At 45.7% G+C, this 20,337-nt stretch overlaps 1 protein-coding gene across 5 annotated transcripts in view; it reads right to left on the reverse strand.

Moving 5' to 3' along the window:
* The window catches only part of Hdac4 (histone deacetylase 4), a 224,323-nt gene that overhangs the window by 115,566 nt on the left and 88,420 nt on the right, over positions 1-20,337 (reverse strand). For all 5 annotated transcript variants that reach the window (XM_029538938.1, XM_029538935.1, XM_029538936.1 and 2 more), the window contains one exon: positions 8,525-8,596. In XM_029538938.1, coding sequence (XP_029394798.1) covers positions 8,525-8,596 — 72 coding nt within the window. The remainder of the gene's footprint in view (positions 1-8,524; positions 8,597-20,337) is intronic.

Genomic DNA, 20,337 nt, shown 5'->3' on the forward strand with positions numbered 1-20,337 from the left:
TGTCCTTATCATGGTGTTGCCTTGGTCATGGTGTCTGTTCACAGCAATAAAGCCCTAAGACAGCAGCCTTAGATATTCTGTCATTACAACAGCAAATCCTCACAAAGACACATGCATTACAGAGTGCACCCCACCAGCTTAAACATGCTGCACAGGAACCACATGCAATGAGACAAACAGAAGCGACTATACAGCCACCGGAACAAGAAAGTACCTAACACTTACATTCTGAATATATGTGAACAGCTATAAAATAATAAGTATAAAATATCAAAAGTCTTATAAATTGTTTAAAGCTGAACACAGAAAATAATTGCCAATCTTTTACATGTAATAGTAATAAAAAGAATAAATGAATAAATAATAGTAATAAACAATAACAACAGAACCTGAGGGGAGGGGTAAAACTAAAAGAGTGTTCATGAAACACCACTAAGTTCTTCATGCAGTATTAGGAAGACAAGGAATGAAGCAAAGGAATCCCAAAGAAAAAGTTCTTAAGGAAGCCCCAGGAATTACGATAGCTCCACTATCAAAACTACAGATATCTGCTCGTTCCATGAAAGCAAGGGCCAAAAAGAACAAACAGAAGGCAAGCACATGGGAGGGGTTGGTGGGAGGGGTTTTGGGGTTCCCTTGGCTGACCAGAAGCTGCCAGGGAATGCCTGGTAATATCATTCTGTGTACCCTCTTCCAACTCCAATCACATATCCCTGCATGTTGACAACGGGACACAGAAGCCCTTCAACCAGAAGAGCAGTCACTTTCACATCTGTCAGTATTCTCTTGCTGGCTAGAGTTGCCAGGGATGGAGAGTCATTTTGATAAGTGCATTTTTTTTTCTAAGATGCTTACCAAACAACAAACATAAATTTAGTCCTGATGATGTTGCAGACATCTAAGGAACAAAAATGTCTTTACAAATCATTTCCAAGGATTTCTGTCAACACAGAAGACTTTACTAACAAGGATATCCCTTAGAACACAGTTCTCATCTTCAGAGGCTATGCACAACTCTAACTAGCTGTTTGAGGGGTTCCTAGCGACACATCAACCCAGGGCATGAGGGCCACCACACCTGATGGCCTCACTGTACCTCTCTTGCATTCCTGACAATGTGATTTTATTTGGAAGGGAGCAACTAGTGGGTCTGGAAACTAGAGCCTTACACAGGCTAGGCAATGCTTTGCATGTATAAAGCCCTTTATGCTGGCTGTAACAACAAGGGGTCATCTGGAGATGACTAGCCATCTGGGCTGCTCTACTAAACATTGAAGTCAGGGTTAGACTTCCCCTGATGCCTATTTCAGAACTACCCTGAAAGTTCCTTAGAAAACTCTTTTAATGTTCCTAACTTGTTCAGCATCCCCCAAGAAGAAAACTATCTTATAAAAGTCGAAGACTTGCAAGCACATATGAGCAAGAACTGAAGATAAAGCCTGGTGCAGTGGGTGATAGCACTGGAGAAGCATACAAACTATGTATCACCAGGATTTATCACCAAAACACAGTAAACTGCTCCTGACTTTCACGTGTGAGTGCCACTACCAAAGAAGCAGACCCTCCAGAAATGAGGAGGAGGCAGAAGCACACACTGGAGACTTTGCTGTGATGACATTATAAACAAGGTGTTACTGGGAGACATTCTAAGAGTAAACAATTATACAGAAACCTCCAAACCAGTGTTGTATTATTGACTACTGACTCACCCAATGGCCACAGCCATGCTCACAGGTGGAAAAGTCTTCAGAGTTGGTAACAGCCAACTTAGTCCTTGCCCGTAAGTGTTAAAGTTGGTCTAGCCAGGGCCCTGGGGAAACTTCTTACCTGCGACACCACTGGACCTGCTAACAACAGAATATCTCAAACTAACTTAGAAAGCAATTTGATTACCCTAGACTCAATAGATAAAAAGGTATTATTGGAAAATTAAAAATAGCCCCAATGGTCTGGGAAGGGTACCAAATCTGCACTGTTTTTGCCATTCCAGTTACATAAGGTCAATATTACATAAGAACACCGAATTTCGGAATTTCCTTCTTAGCAACCTCCAAACACTTGGTTATACATTTCACCTACAGCTGGGCCACAGCAGGAACCACTATTACCCAACAGGAACAGCAGAAATATTTAAAAATAGATGCTTATTGCATTGGGTGGAAGGAAGGAATAGAGCAAATTGAAAGCTGCATTGCTGGGGTCTGGGTCTCCTCCAGCTCCCTCCCCTCAAGGAAGCAAGAACATTCCGCCTGGGCTTTCTAGAAATCATTTGACCTCACCTGACTTCAAATGGCCAAAGAGGAATGCAGCATCCTTGAAGGGCTTCCTGGATCCCTGGGGATAGAAACTGTGCAAAAGGCAACTGGAAATCTGGTGTGTGTTGGGCAGGTGTGGTGGTAGTTCAGATGGTGGCATCTAGAAGAATCTCCTGGGAGCTTGTGAGTCAGCCACCTGACAAAAGAGTGACCTTGGGGAAGTGACTTCGACTACCAGTCTATTTCCTAACCTGTGCCTATTGAGGTACTTCCTGCAACTGACACAGCAGAACATACAAGGCACTTAACGGACAAGGTTGTTGTGACAAGATAACAGTTGTCATCATTTATTCTGAGCTGCCAGAGTTGAGCCTTGAACAAGTCCTGCTGAAACCTATGGCACTTGGTGCCTCATATGTGGACACTCAGTCTCTTGGCTTCAATCCAGGCCCATGGCACAGCCCACAGAGAATCAGTAGCAGAATGTTCTGCTACGTCTTGCAGATAGTTTCTATAGACTATAGAAAGGAACAAAGGCTTTTTGGTGGCCTTGAATGAAACCATATTTGCATCCAAGGTTCACTTCTGTTCCTTCTGAATCCAAATCCCACAAGGCAGGTCCCATCTACATCACCTAACATAGTTGGTTAACATGATTCCACCATCAAAATGCTTCACGTTAATCCCACTCCCGCGCCCACTCTGCTGCCCCTCACAAGTGTAGGCATCACCTGAGAATCGCACTGACTGCCAGATTTCTAGTCCCAGTGGTTTTCTTTACTCCCACTGTACCAACTGGCTGTGCCACTATCCCATTGAGTTTGCCACTGGTCTCTACTGGGTCTTCATGCCCAATGCCCCTGTCCCAGATGGACTACCATTCCCCTTCAGAGCACCAACCAGAACTTCCAGGAGTCTCTCTCCTGTATACAAAGGCTGACTGCCTAGGATATTGGTAAGTGACTGGTGATAAGTGCCATCACACAGTCAGCATCTTTTCTGCCCCCACCTTCCCTACCTGATGGTACTAGGGTATCTGTCAAAGCCTAGCACCTCCCTGTCTCCCCTAAACCAGTTCCACACCATCCAATGCTGCTGGAATCATGTCAGTTTCTCAAGAAAACTCTAACCACCTGAGTAAGATGACCTTCTCTGCCCTGCCCTCTCTCCTGCCCCTGATTGCTCTCTAACTTGACTGCTTCTCTAGTCACAGCCTAGCACCACAGAAACAGGGATCTGTTTAAATCACACATGCACATATCCCAAAAGCTAAGGACAGAGCCTGGATACAGTAATTCCTGCCTACAGGAAGGAGTAAGTGAAGAATGAACTGGAGTATGTCTTCTTAGACGCAACCTAGGGCTCACGTTCCTCACTGTCCTCCTACTCCCCATGGTACTTAAAACCTCTGACCTTTTCTTCCATTCTACACAAGTAACATACTCAAGTATCAAAAAGCAGACCATAAGACAAGCTGTCTCTAAAAATCCAAGGGCTCAGTAACTTCTAACAAAGGTCTACTGATAAACTCATACTTTCAGATTTTAAAAACATCTAAGTATCATTTTTTTAAAGAACCATAAAAGACATCAAAATAACTCCCTTGTGGAAACATGTTTACAAAGTATTGATATTAATGTTTGATAAATTAAATATTACAAGTCATAACTTATCAAAAGCCATCTCATCCCTACCCAGAGGGGTATGACCTAAAACTCTTTTATCCAAACAGAAAAGATGAAAATAAATGAGCAGAATGATCAACCCAAGAGAATAAGAACATCCAAATCAATACAGGGGAGGTAGCCCAGGTATTCGAGAATGTACACAAGCACAGAGCAAGGAATCTATAGGAAAGGAACGGGCTCTTTGAAGGCAAAGAGGAGATGCCAGGGCCAGACTGACCTAGTGTCCCCATTAGCTCTCCTCTCAGTCAACAGACACAGCCCAACAGGAAGCACAGGGGGAGGGGTATGGCCAGGGATGCTAGAGAAAGGGAGTTAAGACAGCTCCCTTTGTGAGATGGAGCTAGTATACCTCATGCTCTTTACCAACCTGACAGAGCCGCCTGCTTCTGCTCTCTGCTCTGGCCAAACACTTAGCCCCTTGTCAAGAGGCCTATCTAAAATCTATGTGCTGGGGTTCCGGTCCCACATGGCAGCAAGGGAGTCACTTAGTAACATCAGGACCTGAGTTGGGTCCAACCAGGTGTACAGGGTACGGACCCAAAGTAATTTTTCCTTAAAGGTAACCAAGTATTGGGAGTAGGAAAGATTACACAAGGCTAACATATAGCTACTGAACACTAACGTCCATCCAGGCTAAGGTGGCCAAAGCTGACAAAATCCTCTTGCATATCCTGGATGACTCACCTGAAATACAAAAGTCCTAAAACCTACAAAACAAATTGATAAGTACAAACTGAAAGTGCTTTGACCATAAATGATGTCACAGTGCATGAAACTGCCTTTGCACACTAGTCCTGTCATAAATGACAATTGAGCAAACCCTTCCTTCCTGCCCTAGCTGCCTGGAACTCTCAAATATCCATGGAAAATGCAGCCTAGTTCTCCATCCATTGTATGACACAAACCTGGAGGTTATTCCTGAGGCCACTACACATAAAAAAATTCTTTTTAAAATTAAGAAATGGGCAGAGGGGGCGGGGAGAGCTCACAGATGTTATGAACAGCCTAGTAGTTTGTAAAATGTTTACAGTGTCAGGTTTAAAATGTTTAAAATGTCTCATGTTTGAGGACCTGAGATTCATCTCCATAAACCATGTAAAAAAACTGGTCATGGTGGTGAGTACATGTGATTCTGCTGTGAGGGAGAGGGGAGAAGGGGACCACAGGCTTACCAGCCTAGCTAGTTTAATCCCAGATCTCTAGGTTCTGTATCAGGAAGTGGCCGGGTGCAAGAGAACACAACAAGATGGCCTTTCATCTCCACACTCATACACATAGCACAAACATGAGTATCTACACAAATCAATACTCACAAAGAACCATCGAATGCATGAAGTCTCAGAACACTGGGATCCATGGAACTAGGACCACTTGGGTGCACAATACACACAGCGAGAACTGTTTGCTTTGGATAACCACCCAGAGTATTTGTTCAGTTCTAAATCCAAGAGCCACATACCTTTCCCTGCCTCATGTGACATCCTGTGGTGGACAAGGAGCATTTCTGGTCTGCAGTAGCAGCACAGAACTGAAAGAGTGGACCACCTTGAAAAGCAAGCAACCCCATATCCACCCAAAAGGGAAGGCTGCTTTCTTCCTCCCTGGGCACTGGGGTGGTAAAGGATCCCAACTGGAAAACATGTGGACAGAGCAGAAAGGGCAGGGTCTAGGTGGGAGGTGGGGGGTGGGGGGTAGGGGGTAGGGGATGGGGGGTGGGAGATAGAAGTTCAGACAGCCAGGAGGGTGCATTCAAAGCTAGCAGCATTTCTAGTAAGCGATGGCAGTAAACACAAGCAGAGTGGTAGGTGGGTTGTCTAAAGAGACACAAGACCCACACAAGCAAAATAAACCAACACAATGTTGGGCAAGCACACTGTGTAAGAGAAGTTAGATAGAACATGGGTGTTTCTTCAGATACTGATTGGCTCAAAAGCCAGAAGTAGCCATGGGAAACATGGTGTGGGTTCAGCTGCAAAGTGCTCTGAGGCACAGAAACAGAAGCACCAGGACCGGGGACAAAGCAGAAGTGCTAATAGTCATCTGCTCAGAGTGCAGCCCACCTGGCTACCCATACACATGCCACTGGCAAAAGCCAGAGATCCTTTCCTAGAGAGGAAGAAACACAGAGCAGATGGAAGGCTCAGTGGAGGCTACAGGCTACCTGTGAGATGCTGGTCTTTTGCCCCAGGGGGCTGGTTCCCAGCAGCCATCTCAGAGTGGATTACAGGAGTTGAACAAGATTGAGAGACTAAGCTACTAACAGTGGCCAAGGCCTTGAAGGGCCTGGCCAGCTTTTGGGTATCCATGTCTCCTATAATGGACAGTGAGCTCACCACATAGAATAGGAATGTCATCACTTAAGGCAGAGTCCAGATAGACAATGACTGGGAAGAAAATCTGACAGCACCATGTCCCCAGAGAATGGAAGGGGACAGAAAACAGGGACAGCAGACAGCTGTATGACCAGAAAGGACCCCAAGAGTAACTCTTCCCTCAGTCCCATCAGTAACAACACAACAGAGTAAACTAAGAGGTCAGTCCCTTGGAAAGCAGCTCTGCCTCACATCTCAGCCAGTCATTTACTCTGTTAGGTGACAGGGCTGTGGTGAGGGCTGGCAGGAACCAGAGATACTGCCAGGCAATCTACTCCATACTGGGTAACCCACACCTCAGATCTTTCTGCTCGGCTACTCCCGACACCCTCACCCTTGTTGATTCCATCTACCAAGAACCTCTCGTGACGCTCTCATCCTAGCCTGCCCATTGGTCTTCCTGCGCTCTCATCCTAGCCTGCCCATTGGTCTTCCTGTATCAGTGGCTTGCCTCATTTGCAACAGTTCCTGCTAGGGACCCCTTCACAAAGCCTCTGGGCTGTGCTGGAAAAACCCAGAGGTAAGGAGCAGGCCAACCAGAGGAAGAAGCCATGATGCAACAGGGCAGGAGATGGTGTCCTGGGTGGGCTCAGGACAGGTTCTTTTTGCTTCCTTCAACACTGAGCCCAAAGCAGAATGAAAGAGGGAAATGAATGGGACCTGAACGCACAGGGCCCCAGGAGACTGCCCAGGTGGTGGACAGCAAACGCAAAGAGCAGAGGAGCAAGGACTATTCTGAACTGGGTCAGGGGAGGTCTGGGCCGGCTGCTTTTGGGGAATTCTTTGAAAGAATGTCTTACACTCCCAAGAAAAACTCCAATTTGAGCACTCCACCAAGGCAGTAGTAGGTGGTGGCAAAGAAACAGGGCAGCTTCCAGCCTAGTAATTCTTGCTACAAAATAGTAAGGCTTAAGTGTCATCACCAGAACTTTCATAGGCTCATGAATGCAGGACAAGGAATGGTCTAGAAATGAAATGAGACTGGCAGTAAGGAGGACTGCTGGGCACCTTTCCCACTCAAGTGAAAGGATGTCTGCTCAGATAAGACACACAGCTTGTCAGAAAATGGAGGTCAGGAATACAGCACAACTAATAACCGCACGAAGACACTTAAAATGTTTCTGTTCTATAGTATAAAAATGCAACAGTAAAGATATTTCACATCCATTTTCAAGGTTTTTTTTTTAGCTCAATCTTATTTGTTCTGTGAGGCTTCTACATAGGTGTAAAACCATGCTGCACACACTCTGTCCTTCGATACTGTAAAGATGTGTTAAACATGCCAGGAAATGAAAGGAGCGTGGTATGGAGGTAGAGGAGGTGTGGTAACCCTTGTTGATACACCATGCTGGAGTAGAGAAGGAAACCAAGGGTGACGGACACAGCAAACACTGGTTCTTGAGCTGGCGTGTCATAGCAACATCCCACGCCATCTTCAACTAGTCAGTGTGACATTAAGAGATGACATTTATCATGGAACTACTAAAAAGCTGACACATATATTTGAGCACAGTGAGAACTCTGCAGGGAAGCATTACCATCCGTGTCTGAGAAACAAGAAAACAAAACCCAGGTACTCAGCAAAGGAGTTCATACAGTGACAGCAGCAGACGGGAGGCAGGTCAGGCCAGGCTACAGCACTGCAAGCCACAACCCATCCTCACACTAGACTCTCAAAGAGCAGGGTGCGCTGTCCATTGCAGAAAGATGAGCACAAAGCCTACTTCTTTGATTTTCTTAGAAACTATGTTTATTTACCCCCCCCCCTTTTTTTTTCCACAGTCCATCAGGACATGTAAGAAACTCTTATCTCATTCCACAAGGGGCAAGAACTAGGAAACTATCTCCAAACACCCAAACTATGGCAGTGTTAAACAAAATGACTTCAGCAAACTATATTTGGAGGAAAGTGAAAGCTAAAACTTCTCCAAACAGTCAGACTTTAAAGCTGGACGTGTCCACGAAATGTTTAGACCCCTGCTCCTACCTCTGCTCAGTGTCCTAGGGTAAAGCCAATGGGGAGGCAGGTGGGAAAGTAAAGGCAGAATCCAGGCACCAAAGACACCTGAAATGCCATTTGAGTGCAGTGTGCATCAAGTCCAAAACATACGGCTCCTGTCACTCTGACTTCCATTTCTAAAGGGACCTGCGCCTCCTGTCATTCTCCCCCAATAAAGAAGGACTTCTTGGCACAAGTGTGTTGACTTACCCGTGCTGGGCATGTGGTTCACACGGGCAGGATTCAGCAGCTCCACAGGCTGGTCTCGGCCAGAAAGTCCATCTGAGGAACAGAGGAGACACTGACTTCAGAAATGGTGAGTTGAACAGTAAGTTTTCTGCAGGCAATGGTCCCCTCCTTTTAGAGGACAGTTTCAATTCCAGCACAGATTGTTTTTACTTGCCAGAAAAATGAAAAGCTCTTTGTAGAATAATCAAAACAGCTCCCAGTTGAGATATGGTGAACTGGGATTCCTGCCTGAAGGTATCTGGTGGAGCTAACATGGCTCACACTCACACTTGGTCCACACTGGGCTTATCCGAAGTGGCTTTTCTGCAGAGACCACAAGCATTAAGGTCAAGAGTTCCCCTCTTCCAAGATAACAATGAAGGCCTGGACTTTGACACAAAGCAGCTGTGCGTGGCGGTCAGAAGAAACAGGGTACTGGGGTACTCCAAGCAACCCTGGTATGCCTTGCCAGCACCAGTGGACTTACAGATTACACAATCAATTCTTTGAAATCCATTTTTAGATCATATTCAGGAAGCAATTGGCTGTTCTGACTTAGACAAGAATGAGACTAGAACCCACCAACCTGGTACTGGATGGATAAAAAGACCTCCTAGTCCCTCTGTGTTTGCCAAACACGAAGGAAAGAAGACCCACAAAACCTCACAGAAGCAGACCTTTCCTTTAAAATCACCATGTGACAGGTGGTATTAAACATTCTGCAGTGACATGCATTCCACTGCAGACCTGCATCAGTAGCACCCACGAGTCATGTAAAGAAGAGCAGAGTAACTTCACAGGGAGGTCATAGAGTTCCCACGGACAGAATTTCAAAGCAGAACACAAGGAGGTAACAGATCAAGCCAGGCCACTCAGTGGCCAATTTAGAGTCAATCTGTGTGAGGAATTTCAACTCTGAAGACAGAAGCCTCAAGCCAGGAATCCCTAAACATATCCTTCCAGAACCAGCAACATGCAGACAGCTCTCTGAATCACACAGAAGACAGAGGGACTGTTCCTCAGTCTCCTTCAGAACCAAACAAGGGTGTCAGACAGCTCCCTTCCCTCCCATAACAACCCTCATCCTAGTTCTAGCTCCCTCAGCTTTCATAATGGTCAGAAGAAGCACACTGTGCTATCTGGGATACTGTGGCTTCAGAAGGAAGACAGAGAGGTCACTGCCAAACCTTATAGTCCCAAATAATCACCCTACCACTTAGAGACTGAAGGCCTTCTCAGGAGCACTGCCACCTGGGACACCCGACCACAGGTTGTAAAGCCAACAATAGTCTCCTCAAACTTTGTCTACTCAAAAAAGAAATCTCAAGGGGCAGAAAACACTTCCTAAGCCTTTCCTTCCTGCAAAGAAATAAGTATTCATTGTAGAAAGCAGTAAAATGCTCCAAAGGGTAGGCTGTGTGTGTGTGTGTATACACGTATGTACATACATACATACATACATACATACATAAGCATGCACGCATGCACGCACACACAGAAAATTACAGCCTGCCTTGCTCTGAGGGCTCTTCCTGTTCTTGCCACCAGTGCATCAACAGAAGGCCTCCACAAGTCTCCTCTAAGTCACTAGTCCCTCTTTTCCATCTGGGAAAAGCCCAGGTCTATTAGCTGGCCAGTTCAGAGCACTCCAACCCTGGCACAGTATGCCAGCAGGCATGGAGACTATTTCTGAAGTATGGGCTTGAATTGGTTGGTATCTGCCCTGAGCTCTAAGGGCCCAATGACTCTGACTCTGAATGACACACAATAGTGCCTAGTGCACTCCTGAAAGAGACTTACCACATTTCCAAGTGGCTGATGAACAGTGCAAGCTAGAGACACAGTCTATATTTTCATCATGTGATATGACCAAGTTTTGGCCCGTATGCAGGACTGGTGTAAGTATGCCATTTAGCTTTCAGAGTGTATTCACCGAGCATACAAATTTGCTGTCTTGGCTCAAGCAACAATACAATGATGAGATAACATGGATTCCATATATAAGTCATAACTTAAGCCTGACATGGTCCAGCCTTTCCTAGAACACTAACTCTTCCACCAGCTAGGTGATGTCCTCTGATTTGGCTCTGACTATCTGCGTATTGTTCACATTGATACTACTGTAGAGAATGGGGAAACTTCGGGCCTAAATTATTAAAATTTTGTTCTAAAAAAACAAACAACAATCCCTTACATCTTAAGTTACATGTCATTCTGAATACAACAACAACAACAAACTCTTACATCTTAAATCACATTCTGAATACTAAATGAAAACTTGAGTTCTCCTGCCCAATCTGTGAGCCAAACTTTGTCCAGCAGATCCACTCTGGGGATGTGCTGCCTACTCGTTACTCACCAGCTGTTTCTATTAGCAGACCAAGTGCCATGGTACTGCCAAGCTTACATCCAAGTAACTCTTGTTTTACTTAATAGCGGCCAGCCACAAAGCACAAGACAGTCATGTGAGCAATTCTGGCACACCAAGGAGAAGCTGAAAAGGCCTCTCGGTCCATCTCACTATCATCCCAAGAGAGTAAGTGGTACACAGGACAGAGTTTTGAAAGATCACACACAGAGAACTGACATGAGCACTTTGTTGTGTTTGCTCTAATTATTAGCTGTTATTCTCTTGGTGTACCTGATTTGTCAATTCAACTTTATTACTGATACATGTGCGTAGGAAAAACAGCACACAGAGGAGTAAGCACCCGCTGTGGTTTCAGCTTTCACTGAGCATCTTGAAACACGACCTCATGGATGAGGGGCCAACTGTCTTTGCACTCAATTGTTTTGTTTTGAGGATGAAAATGAACACCTATATGGAGAGGTGCATGATGCCAGAAGTTCCCAGGTACAGATGTCCTAGCCCTACAGAGCTGGGCTGACTGAGAGATTAGTCTTAACTGTCATCTTGACAACCTATAATCACATGGATAGAGAGTCTTAATGAAGAATTATCTAGATCCGGTTGGCCTGTGGGAATGTCCATGAGGGACTGTTTTGACAGTTAAATTAATTGATGGAGGAGGACCCACTCTAAATGTAGGCATCAGGATTCATGGCTGGGTCCTGTTTAAAAGTGAAGAAAGCTAGCTGCAAGCACAGACGCATTCATTTTTCTCTGATCTGGAATGTGTATGTGTTGTGATTAACTGTGACTTCTCTTCAGTGATGGAAGTATAAGCCAAATAAATCCTTTCTCCCAAGACTTGCTCTTAGTCCAGTTTATCATAGCAACAGATATGAGGCTGGAACAGTGATTATCCTCTTCCCAGCAACAAGTTCAACATCACCAGTAAAGAGATTTTATGAGCCAATTTCTAGCCCTTCTGCCTCTTCCTTTACACTCTAGAACAGTGAGTAGGGCTGGGAGCCCCAACCCTAGAATCTCAAACTTTCCAGTGACCATACTCCCAGTCAGACTCTAGCCTATACTGAATTTGAATGAAGAAGAACAAAGGCATCCTACTGCTCAGGAAATTGCACCGAAGGTCTATCCTGTTCTTCTTTTACTGGGGAGACTGGTGCACTCTAAAAATGGTACCCATATCCCTAGCCCCACATCTTCGAATCTCTGAGGACTAACGTCAAAACACCTGGGCTCCAATTACTGATTAAGCCAATAAGATATGTCTGCCTCCCAGGTAAGAAGTGACTCTGAGAAGAGGATCATCTGCCAACACACATCACCTCCAGGGGCTGAACCTCCCTCCCTGGGTCACTTGTAGAGCTCAGCTCAGAGTGGACTGGCTCACCTCCTCTGGGCTCCTTTGTGGACTTTCATTTAGCTGCTCACAGTAAGCCAATGCAGCATCCCATGTGCTGCACACAGCACGAGGCACAATGCTTTGTTTCTTGGTTTTGTTTTGTTTCCTCATGAGAACAGCTAAGGGGTCTGACCAGCAGTCCTGCAGAATGCTGTGTTGCAGTTGGCACTCAGTGCTCAGCCAGTTTGCTGGTACTGTGCCCAGTATCACACCCTCCTACCCACTGTAGCTCATGAGGCACATATTTGGCAAAGCAGGGCCCAACATTCCTCTCTAGAATCAGCCAGAGCAATGATGGCCCATGAACTATCACATTAACAGAAATCTGTATCTGAATACCCCAAGTCCCTTCAACCCCCCAACACACACACACACACACACACACACACACACACACACACAGAGCCCAGCTGTACCTGTGATGTTGTTAAGTCTCCTAGAGTTGCTTTAAAGTATTCAGTGTCAAAACTCTTGAGCTACTTGGTCTTCTTCATAAGTATCTGATATTTTCATTACAACATTTAAAATATTAAAACATTAAAATGTTTACATTGCTTAGGTACTGTAAATACCCACTTTAATTAGCTGGTGCACACCGGCAGTGGGCACCCTTGGCTCTCACTACCCTTCCCTTCTACTTACCCATCCATTTCCTCTCCAGCTCTCCACACAGGAAGGGACAGTCCGGCTGGCACTCCCTTCCCCAGCAATGCGCTGCTTTCTCGTACAGTACTAGGCTGGGGCTATCAGCAAAAGGATAGTAATCAAAAACTCCTGCCTGTCTCTAGTCTTCCTGGCAATGCTGTTTTGGCAAGAAGCACGGCACCTGTTGGAGGTTTCTGACTGGTAGCTTTTAGCATGCTAGTAAGGAAGCTGCCTGGTGTTTCTGGCTTGCCAGGACAGATCTCTAATTAGGTAAGGTTGCTCAATGTATTTATCTCTTCTGTATCAATCAAGAGGCAGAGAACTTGTCCTTTCACCTGAACTTTGGTGAAATTCTTTTTCTCAATTGCAGCCAATATTGTTTCTCTCAAGAGAAAGACCTGGCCAAGCTGGCCAAGTTTTGAGAAGAGAAAAACAGCCAAAGGCTGGAAACAGTAAGAAGCTAGTGAGATCTGAAACCCTTTCTACTCTGGAGTCAAAACTTGGAGACTTCTCAGGCTTAGGGTCACACGTCTGCCCATTGCCACTAAAAGAGAGTGAGTAAATTAATACATTAAAGTACTTGGTAGGGGACTGAACTGGGGAAAGCTGGGATGGTTATAATAATGAATGGTGTATTCCTTTTCTACTGGAGATGTTTTTAAATATATGGCTAACAGGGAACCTTATAGGTAAGGGGTAGCCATGATAATCTCAGACTTCATGGACAGATTCTCTGTAAACTGCCCCCCCTTCCTTTTAGCACCTACTTTAAGATAGTTTGTGTGGGCACTTGCTCATGAAACACAGATTGTATCTCTTAAGGTTCTTCGCAGGCTTTCCTTGGTTCTGATGGCCCTGTCAGGACCTGTCAGATCATGCCCTGTCCTCATTCTCATGAATAGACTTAAGAGGAAGACAGTGAGTAAGACCTAGACAGTGAATTACTGGCTATTCCTATCACATCATATCAAGGACACTTCTATAGCACAAACATGGTATGTCCACTCAAAATATAAGTTTAAATCTGACTTCCAAGGTAACAGTGCTATGTGGTAGAAGGCACTACTCTAGGGAAACAGGTTTCTCTCTCACACAGAGCACTCATGGTTGCCATAAAGACAGCTCTCCTGTCATGCTTACACATCTAGCGTCCACCATGTTACATGGATCAGCATACCTTTACCAGAGAATGGCCAGATGCCAGCAACATGTTTCTGAGCTTTCCTATTGCCTTCTATATAAATTAGCCAAGTTTGGAGTATTCTGTTACAACAACAGAAAATCAAGCTAATAATAGACTTAAAGTGCCAACTTCCTGTGTGAGTGCTGACCACCCATGTGACTGAGGTACATTTTACTGTTGTTAAAATATATCGTTGATTCCCTACCCATTCTGTTACCTCTAGTAAATGTCACTACTTATAGGTCATACACAAAAAGTTACATGCACTTTTTGTCCCCTGCCTGCATCTCAGATGATGTGAGTTGACAAGGAGCACCTCACAGGCAGAGGGTGGCGGGTACTGGGACTAAGAAGTCAGGCACACCGGTATAAGTGCAGGGCCAGGTCTGATGTTGCCTACATGGCTTCAGGGGCTCAGGTAGTGATGAAGGATCTGGAAAGGTACCCACATACATGGGTCCAGGCTGGGCTCTGCCATGTGTACACAATCTTGGGCTCCGGGAGCTATATGTCTCATCTGTAAAGCAGGGTAACTACAGAGCCCCTCAGAGATCTGGGTGAAGACATTCTCTCTCTGTCCTCCTGCTGTCCTCCCTGCCCCAATCTCTAGAGAGCTCAGCTCTTGCTACACACACAGGAAAAGATCCCACTCCTCTCAGATCTCCCCTTGCTCCTGTTATCTGTTCCTGCCACCCGGATCTTTGTAAAAGGTTTGAAAGGACACTGCTACCCAGACATAGCTCTGCTTACTGAACAAGGGACAGCAGGAGGCACCCAATGTCACTTTACATCTGGAACCATGTGGCTCTGAGAGAAACTGCAACACACCTGGGATACAGAACTACTGGTGCTGAACTAAACTCATGATGAGAGGGTAAGGGATTCCTGAGTTAAGGATGTTTGTGTTGTATGTGTGTCTTTTTAAACTGGGTGATGGAAACCTTTAAAAAACAAACAAAAACCCAGGCTAGGACCAGCACGATACCTGCCCCTAAGCCTGACAATCTGAGTTCAATCTGTGGGACCAACATGGTGGAAGGAGTCCCACAAAGTGTCCTCTGACATGCACACATGTGGCACATACACAGTAAATATTTTAAAATGTAATAAAAAGAAATTAAATTTGGAAAAACTTAGGTTAGCTCTTACAGCCTAGGACAAAAAAATAACAATCATGAAAACTGCTTTGTTGTATAGAATAGAGAAGGCACCTGAACAACTGTGGACCTGAATAGCAGTGAAAGGACACCCCTTCTCCTAGGAGTCTGCCCACAAGAACAGCAGCCTGTGGCTTGAGGCCTTACCACTGCTCACTGCCTCTTCACCCAGCAGCTCAGTGTACAGTCACAGGCAACTCTACTCCCTGTGTGTATTTAACGTGGCTTTACTGGATTTGTTTGGGTACAGTGGCCAGCATACCATCCCTTTGGTCCATCATAAGGTCATTGTCCCTTGGCCCTGACCCATGTGACCATTGGTTGGATCCTCCTGGCACCAAATATACCATTCAGCTAACTTATACAAGTGTGCCATGAATGGCTCAGAGATAGAAACGATCAGCTATCAGATTCCCTGCCCCCGCCCCGTCCCCAACCCCCACACAGATCTACACCCTACTACTCTCCTACCCCAGCCCCCACATCCCTTTACTCCACAGCCCCTTCCAGGCAAGGCAGTACTGCACACCCAGCTAACACTAGGCTCAACTTTCAATAAACTCAGCTCCTCCCTGTGTGAATTTCACTAATAGCCTTGAGTGCCCCAATCCATTAAGTTCTGCTTTTTCTTGCCACACAGGTTATTGAGAAATACCAAAGTTCTATAATAAAGCTTGCATCTGCCCATTAATAGGAATTAAACTTTAATGAGTAAGTGTCGTGAATTCCTCAGGCAAGCCCAACATAGTTTATGTGTATTTATTAGAGAAAATGAAAATGGAAGAAAGACTCTCTTTCTCTAAGCGCTATTTTTCCTTTGGGGTAATCAGGCAGACATTTAAAATGTCAAGGATAACCTATGAGGTGTTCCTGCTGATTTTCCCCCAAGAATCACAACTAGCTCCAAACCATGGTAGGAAAAGAAGGGGTAGGAAGGGATGGAAAGGGATGGGAGGAGAGGGGAGGGAGGAAAACCAGTCAGGGATAATTTTTTTTGATCCTGCTTTGAAAAAGTGACTAAGGAGGGCTTTTTTGTTTGTTTTTAAAACAGCTATTACATGGAACACCAGTGACAACAGATTCTGTCTGTTGGAAAGTCAGCTCAAGGACAGACACGCCTGGTCTATGGGCAACTCTCACTTATGAACACTTTAACTACTGTGGCAGCTGGCTACTGTGATCTTGGAGCTGAGAGGGAGTTGGGTTCAGTCTCATTGGACACTAAGAGAGGCTCAGGCTGCACAGCCCCAGTGGACCACAGACCTTCAGTATGTGAAGGACAGTGCCTATGGGTCTGGATTGCTTTCACATGGAAGGCTCTAAAACTGTTACTTGCACATGGAAGTGTGATGGCAATCTGGGATTTGCCTGAAATACTCTGGACAGAAGTAAGACAGGGTGTAAGAAGAAGACATGGCAGAGAATTCCGGGGCCTTAAGGACAGGGAAGCAGGGCTACTGTATGAATCTCCCCTTCCTTTTACATGTGTTTGCATTTTTTTCTTGAGCAGCCAAGAATAAAGACAGGTCCTCCCTTCTTTGAACCAATACAATCTGACTAGCTTGTCTTGTCTCCATGTTCCCATGTTCTTTGTATGTCACCAACTCCGTGCTGACCAATGAGTGTACACTCCTGGCTCATGTCAATCTGTAAGCAGGTGCTGAACTTCCAGGATGTGAAACGAATACACCACAGAAGCCAGGACCACTAGAACATGTGGTGCCTGCCTACATCATTCTCACAGAACTGCCCTCCCGTTGGACTTCCTTCTTAGCTGAGCTGACTAAGACTGGCTGATATGAAGTGGTAGCAGGCCGACTGGCCCTTAACACAGATATTCATGGCTCTTCAAAGTTCTGCCTTAGCATAGGTAGCACATTTGGCTTTTGTCAAATCACCAGGAAGGTTCACTGTCTAGAAACACGCTCTCTTTAGAACATGGTCAGTCAGATCAACTGGGACAAAGCACAAAAACATGGTCACTGCCCCAAACACTCAGACATCATACAGAGGCCTAAACCTGCATACAAAGGGAAGCATGGTCAGGCCTGAGCTACAAAGGACCCCAAACTGGCTACCACTAGGACATCCTCTCTAGGAAGATATAAATGTAGAAAATGGCAGTATACACACAGCCAGAAAGCTCTAAAAACAAGAAACACACAGCATGTCCACAGAGGAACATGTGTGGAAGACAGCACACCCACAGGCAGGCACTGTGCAAGGGGACAGCGGGCCTAGCTTAGCTATAGGGGGTCCTGGCACAGAACACATAGCTGGGTGTGCCAGAGGCTCAACAAGCACTGAGTGTGTGACCGCAGGTATGTGATGGCAGGTCTGTGACAGCAAGGATGCAAAGGAATACACAAAAGAAACATCTTTATCTGGATGGTTGCCTTAGCCACATTGTAGCGTCTCCTGACCAGGGGCAGGTGTCTTGTGGAAGGTGCTATACATTGGCTCTCAGGGACAGGTCTGCCCCAGAGAACAACATGATCCATCAGATATAAATGGGCACACAGATTAGAGGACGATGACCTAGCCAGTTCTGCAAACAGCACTCATCTCTCTGCTCCAGAACATGTCCATCCCTGGGGGATGGGGAGTAACTGGGTGCACTGTTTCTGGACAGTTTTACTCAAAGTAGAGAAGGAGAAAATAACCTAGGAAATAAGATATGCATGTTCCCCCAGAGCCTGTGTAACAAGTAATGGGTAATGACTACAAAGGGTAGTGCAGCAGTACCCACAGCCTCTTGAACTACATGCAGCAGCTCTCAATATAGGGACCTTCAGTCAGGCAAAGGACATGGTTCAGGGACAATTATCTCAAGCAAAGATGCAGCCCCAGCTCTGATGCCCACTGGGAATGAACTAACCTTACCTACCCCAGACATCAGCTGTCTATCTGTAGGAGCAAAAGTTGTGGTAGCCAACTCAAAGAGGGGAAAGGCTGCAACCTGGGGCCTTGTGGCCTGTGAGGTTTGGGGTCAGACCTGCCCAGCTACATCAGTCCTGCAGAACCACCGTCCAGCTTGACTCTCTTGTCTGTTGATCTGATCAAGACTGGCTGATATTGGGAGTTAGGTTGACTTATATTATAGGGAAGACCATGATCTGAGTTCAGCCAGAGTCTAGACTAGCTCCTCCCTAAGGTAGTCCACCCCATAAATGCCAAAGCATCCGTCCCCAAAAAGGATGAGTCAGCAACCAAACCTACTTTATGGATGAGCCTGCCTCCCAACACTGTCCACACTGTTGTACATCACAAATCAGCTAAAGGTGTCTGTGGTTAAGTGACAGGAAGCTGGGAAACAGGTAGACATTAACAAGCAGCTCAAAGGAATGAGTCACTAATCCACAACAATAAGCCCTAAGAGAGAGTCAGTGGTGGCTCACCCTATGGCTGAACAGTGCTGAGCCTTTTAGCCACCCCCTCTCTGTGACTCTGCCTGCCCTGTGGTGCTCTTGGCAGTCTTGATGAAACCTTTGAGAAGCCAGGAGCAAGGATGCCAGGATCGAGGAAAACACAGAGGGCGTGGCAGCCAAGTGCTGAAGGGGTGGACTGACCAGTGTGGGATCCAAGAGCACTTACCCCTCCACCAGAAGGGCAATGTGGGTTCAAAGACTTTCTTTCTCTTCTGGAATTTTATAGAATTAATATTTGCTTTAATTCATGAAAAAGACGTTTTCTTTTTCTAGACTGGTCTTAGAGAATCTTCCTAGTACTGAGCCTACGTCCTGAATTAGGAGCCTCACAAGTCAGGCTCCTGTTTCACCAGTTAGGTATTGTCTAAGTGCTTCCTTCTCCTGAGCTTAGTCCTCAGGGTGGGAAGAGGAAGGGAAAGGACAGTTACTATCCTTGTCCCAAGTTTATGCTGACCAGGTAGCAGACCAATTTCCCATGCAGCATTTAGCTCACTGGTCTGCACACAGGGCACTGAGCACAGGGTGCATGGCATCACTTTGCCAGAAACACACTCACAGTGTGTCCTCCTGGCTAGCTGCTGAGCAGCTGGAGGGTCTGAAGGATACATTCTGGCCAATACCAAGTCCTGGCACCCCAAACTCCCAACAGCCAAAAGGTCTAGTAAACCAACTGTGTGGTATGAGAGACATAGGTGATGGCCTCTGAGTGGGTATCTGACGGACATGAAGAAAGGGTTGTGTAAAGCACACTTTGGGTATGTAGAAAGAAAGAGCCCTCCAGGAGCAGGAAATCACAGGCTGAGGATGGAACACAGCCTGCACTGTATGTCTGGAAGAGCACAGTGGGACAGGAGCATGGCTGTGGGTTCCAGAGCCATGATGAGGATCATGGGGCTCAGGAAGACGTTAAGGTTCATTTCAAATGCTGTGAAGGTAATAAACTAGGACCACAGAACTAACTAGTAAAGTGGGTATGGGAAAGAGGTTGGGGAGCTCTTCCAGAGCCCAAGGGTTGACACCCACAGTCATCAAGAAGCTGGAGAGGTACTCTCTGGGGCCTACTTTGAAGGACTATCTATTAGGACTACTAGGACTACCAAACTGTATGCAGCTTGGCCAGGTCGTGCAACTTCCAGAGGTGTGGAGGCAGAGGTCTGGTGACAGCAAGTCCAAGGGAAAATTCTACAGACTTGGAAACCCATTCAGCACTCTGAAGAACCAACACTTTTGAGTCTTTCTTGGAAAGACTCAGAAAAAATAAAACCACAGTGCTTAGGATTTGTTCAAGGGTTCAAATCTCACAATCCCTAAGAGCCCACAGTGTGCTTTGGTTTCATTTGCTCTGCAGACCATAGGTCAGTTCCAGTCCTCTTGCCCATATCCTTCAACAGCAAAAGTTCCAACTGCCCTAAACAGGTGCAAATCCCTCCCCACACTGGGCTAAGTTCTAGCCTTATGAAATAGTGTTCTTTATTCTTATTGTTTGTTTTTTTTTTAAACCTGAGTTACAAAGGAACAGATAGTGGCATACTGCACTCTAGATGCTACATATCCTATCCAAGTTGTACAGGAATGAATGTCCAGTAAATCTACAATGGAGCTGGTTGTGTTA

The sequence above is a fragment of the Mus pahari genome, chromosome 5 (assembly GCF_900095145.1).
Source record: "Mus pahari chromosome 5, PAHARI_EIJ_v1.1, whole genome shotgun sequence".
Classification (NCBI taxonomy): Eukaryota; Metazoa; Chordata; class Mammalia; order Rodentia; family Muridae; genus Mus; species Mus pahari.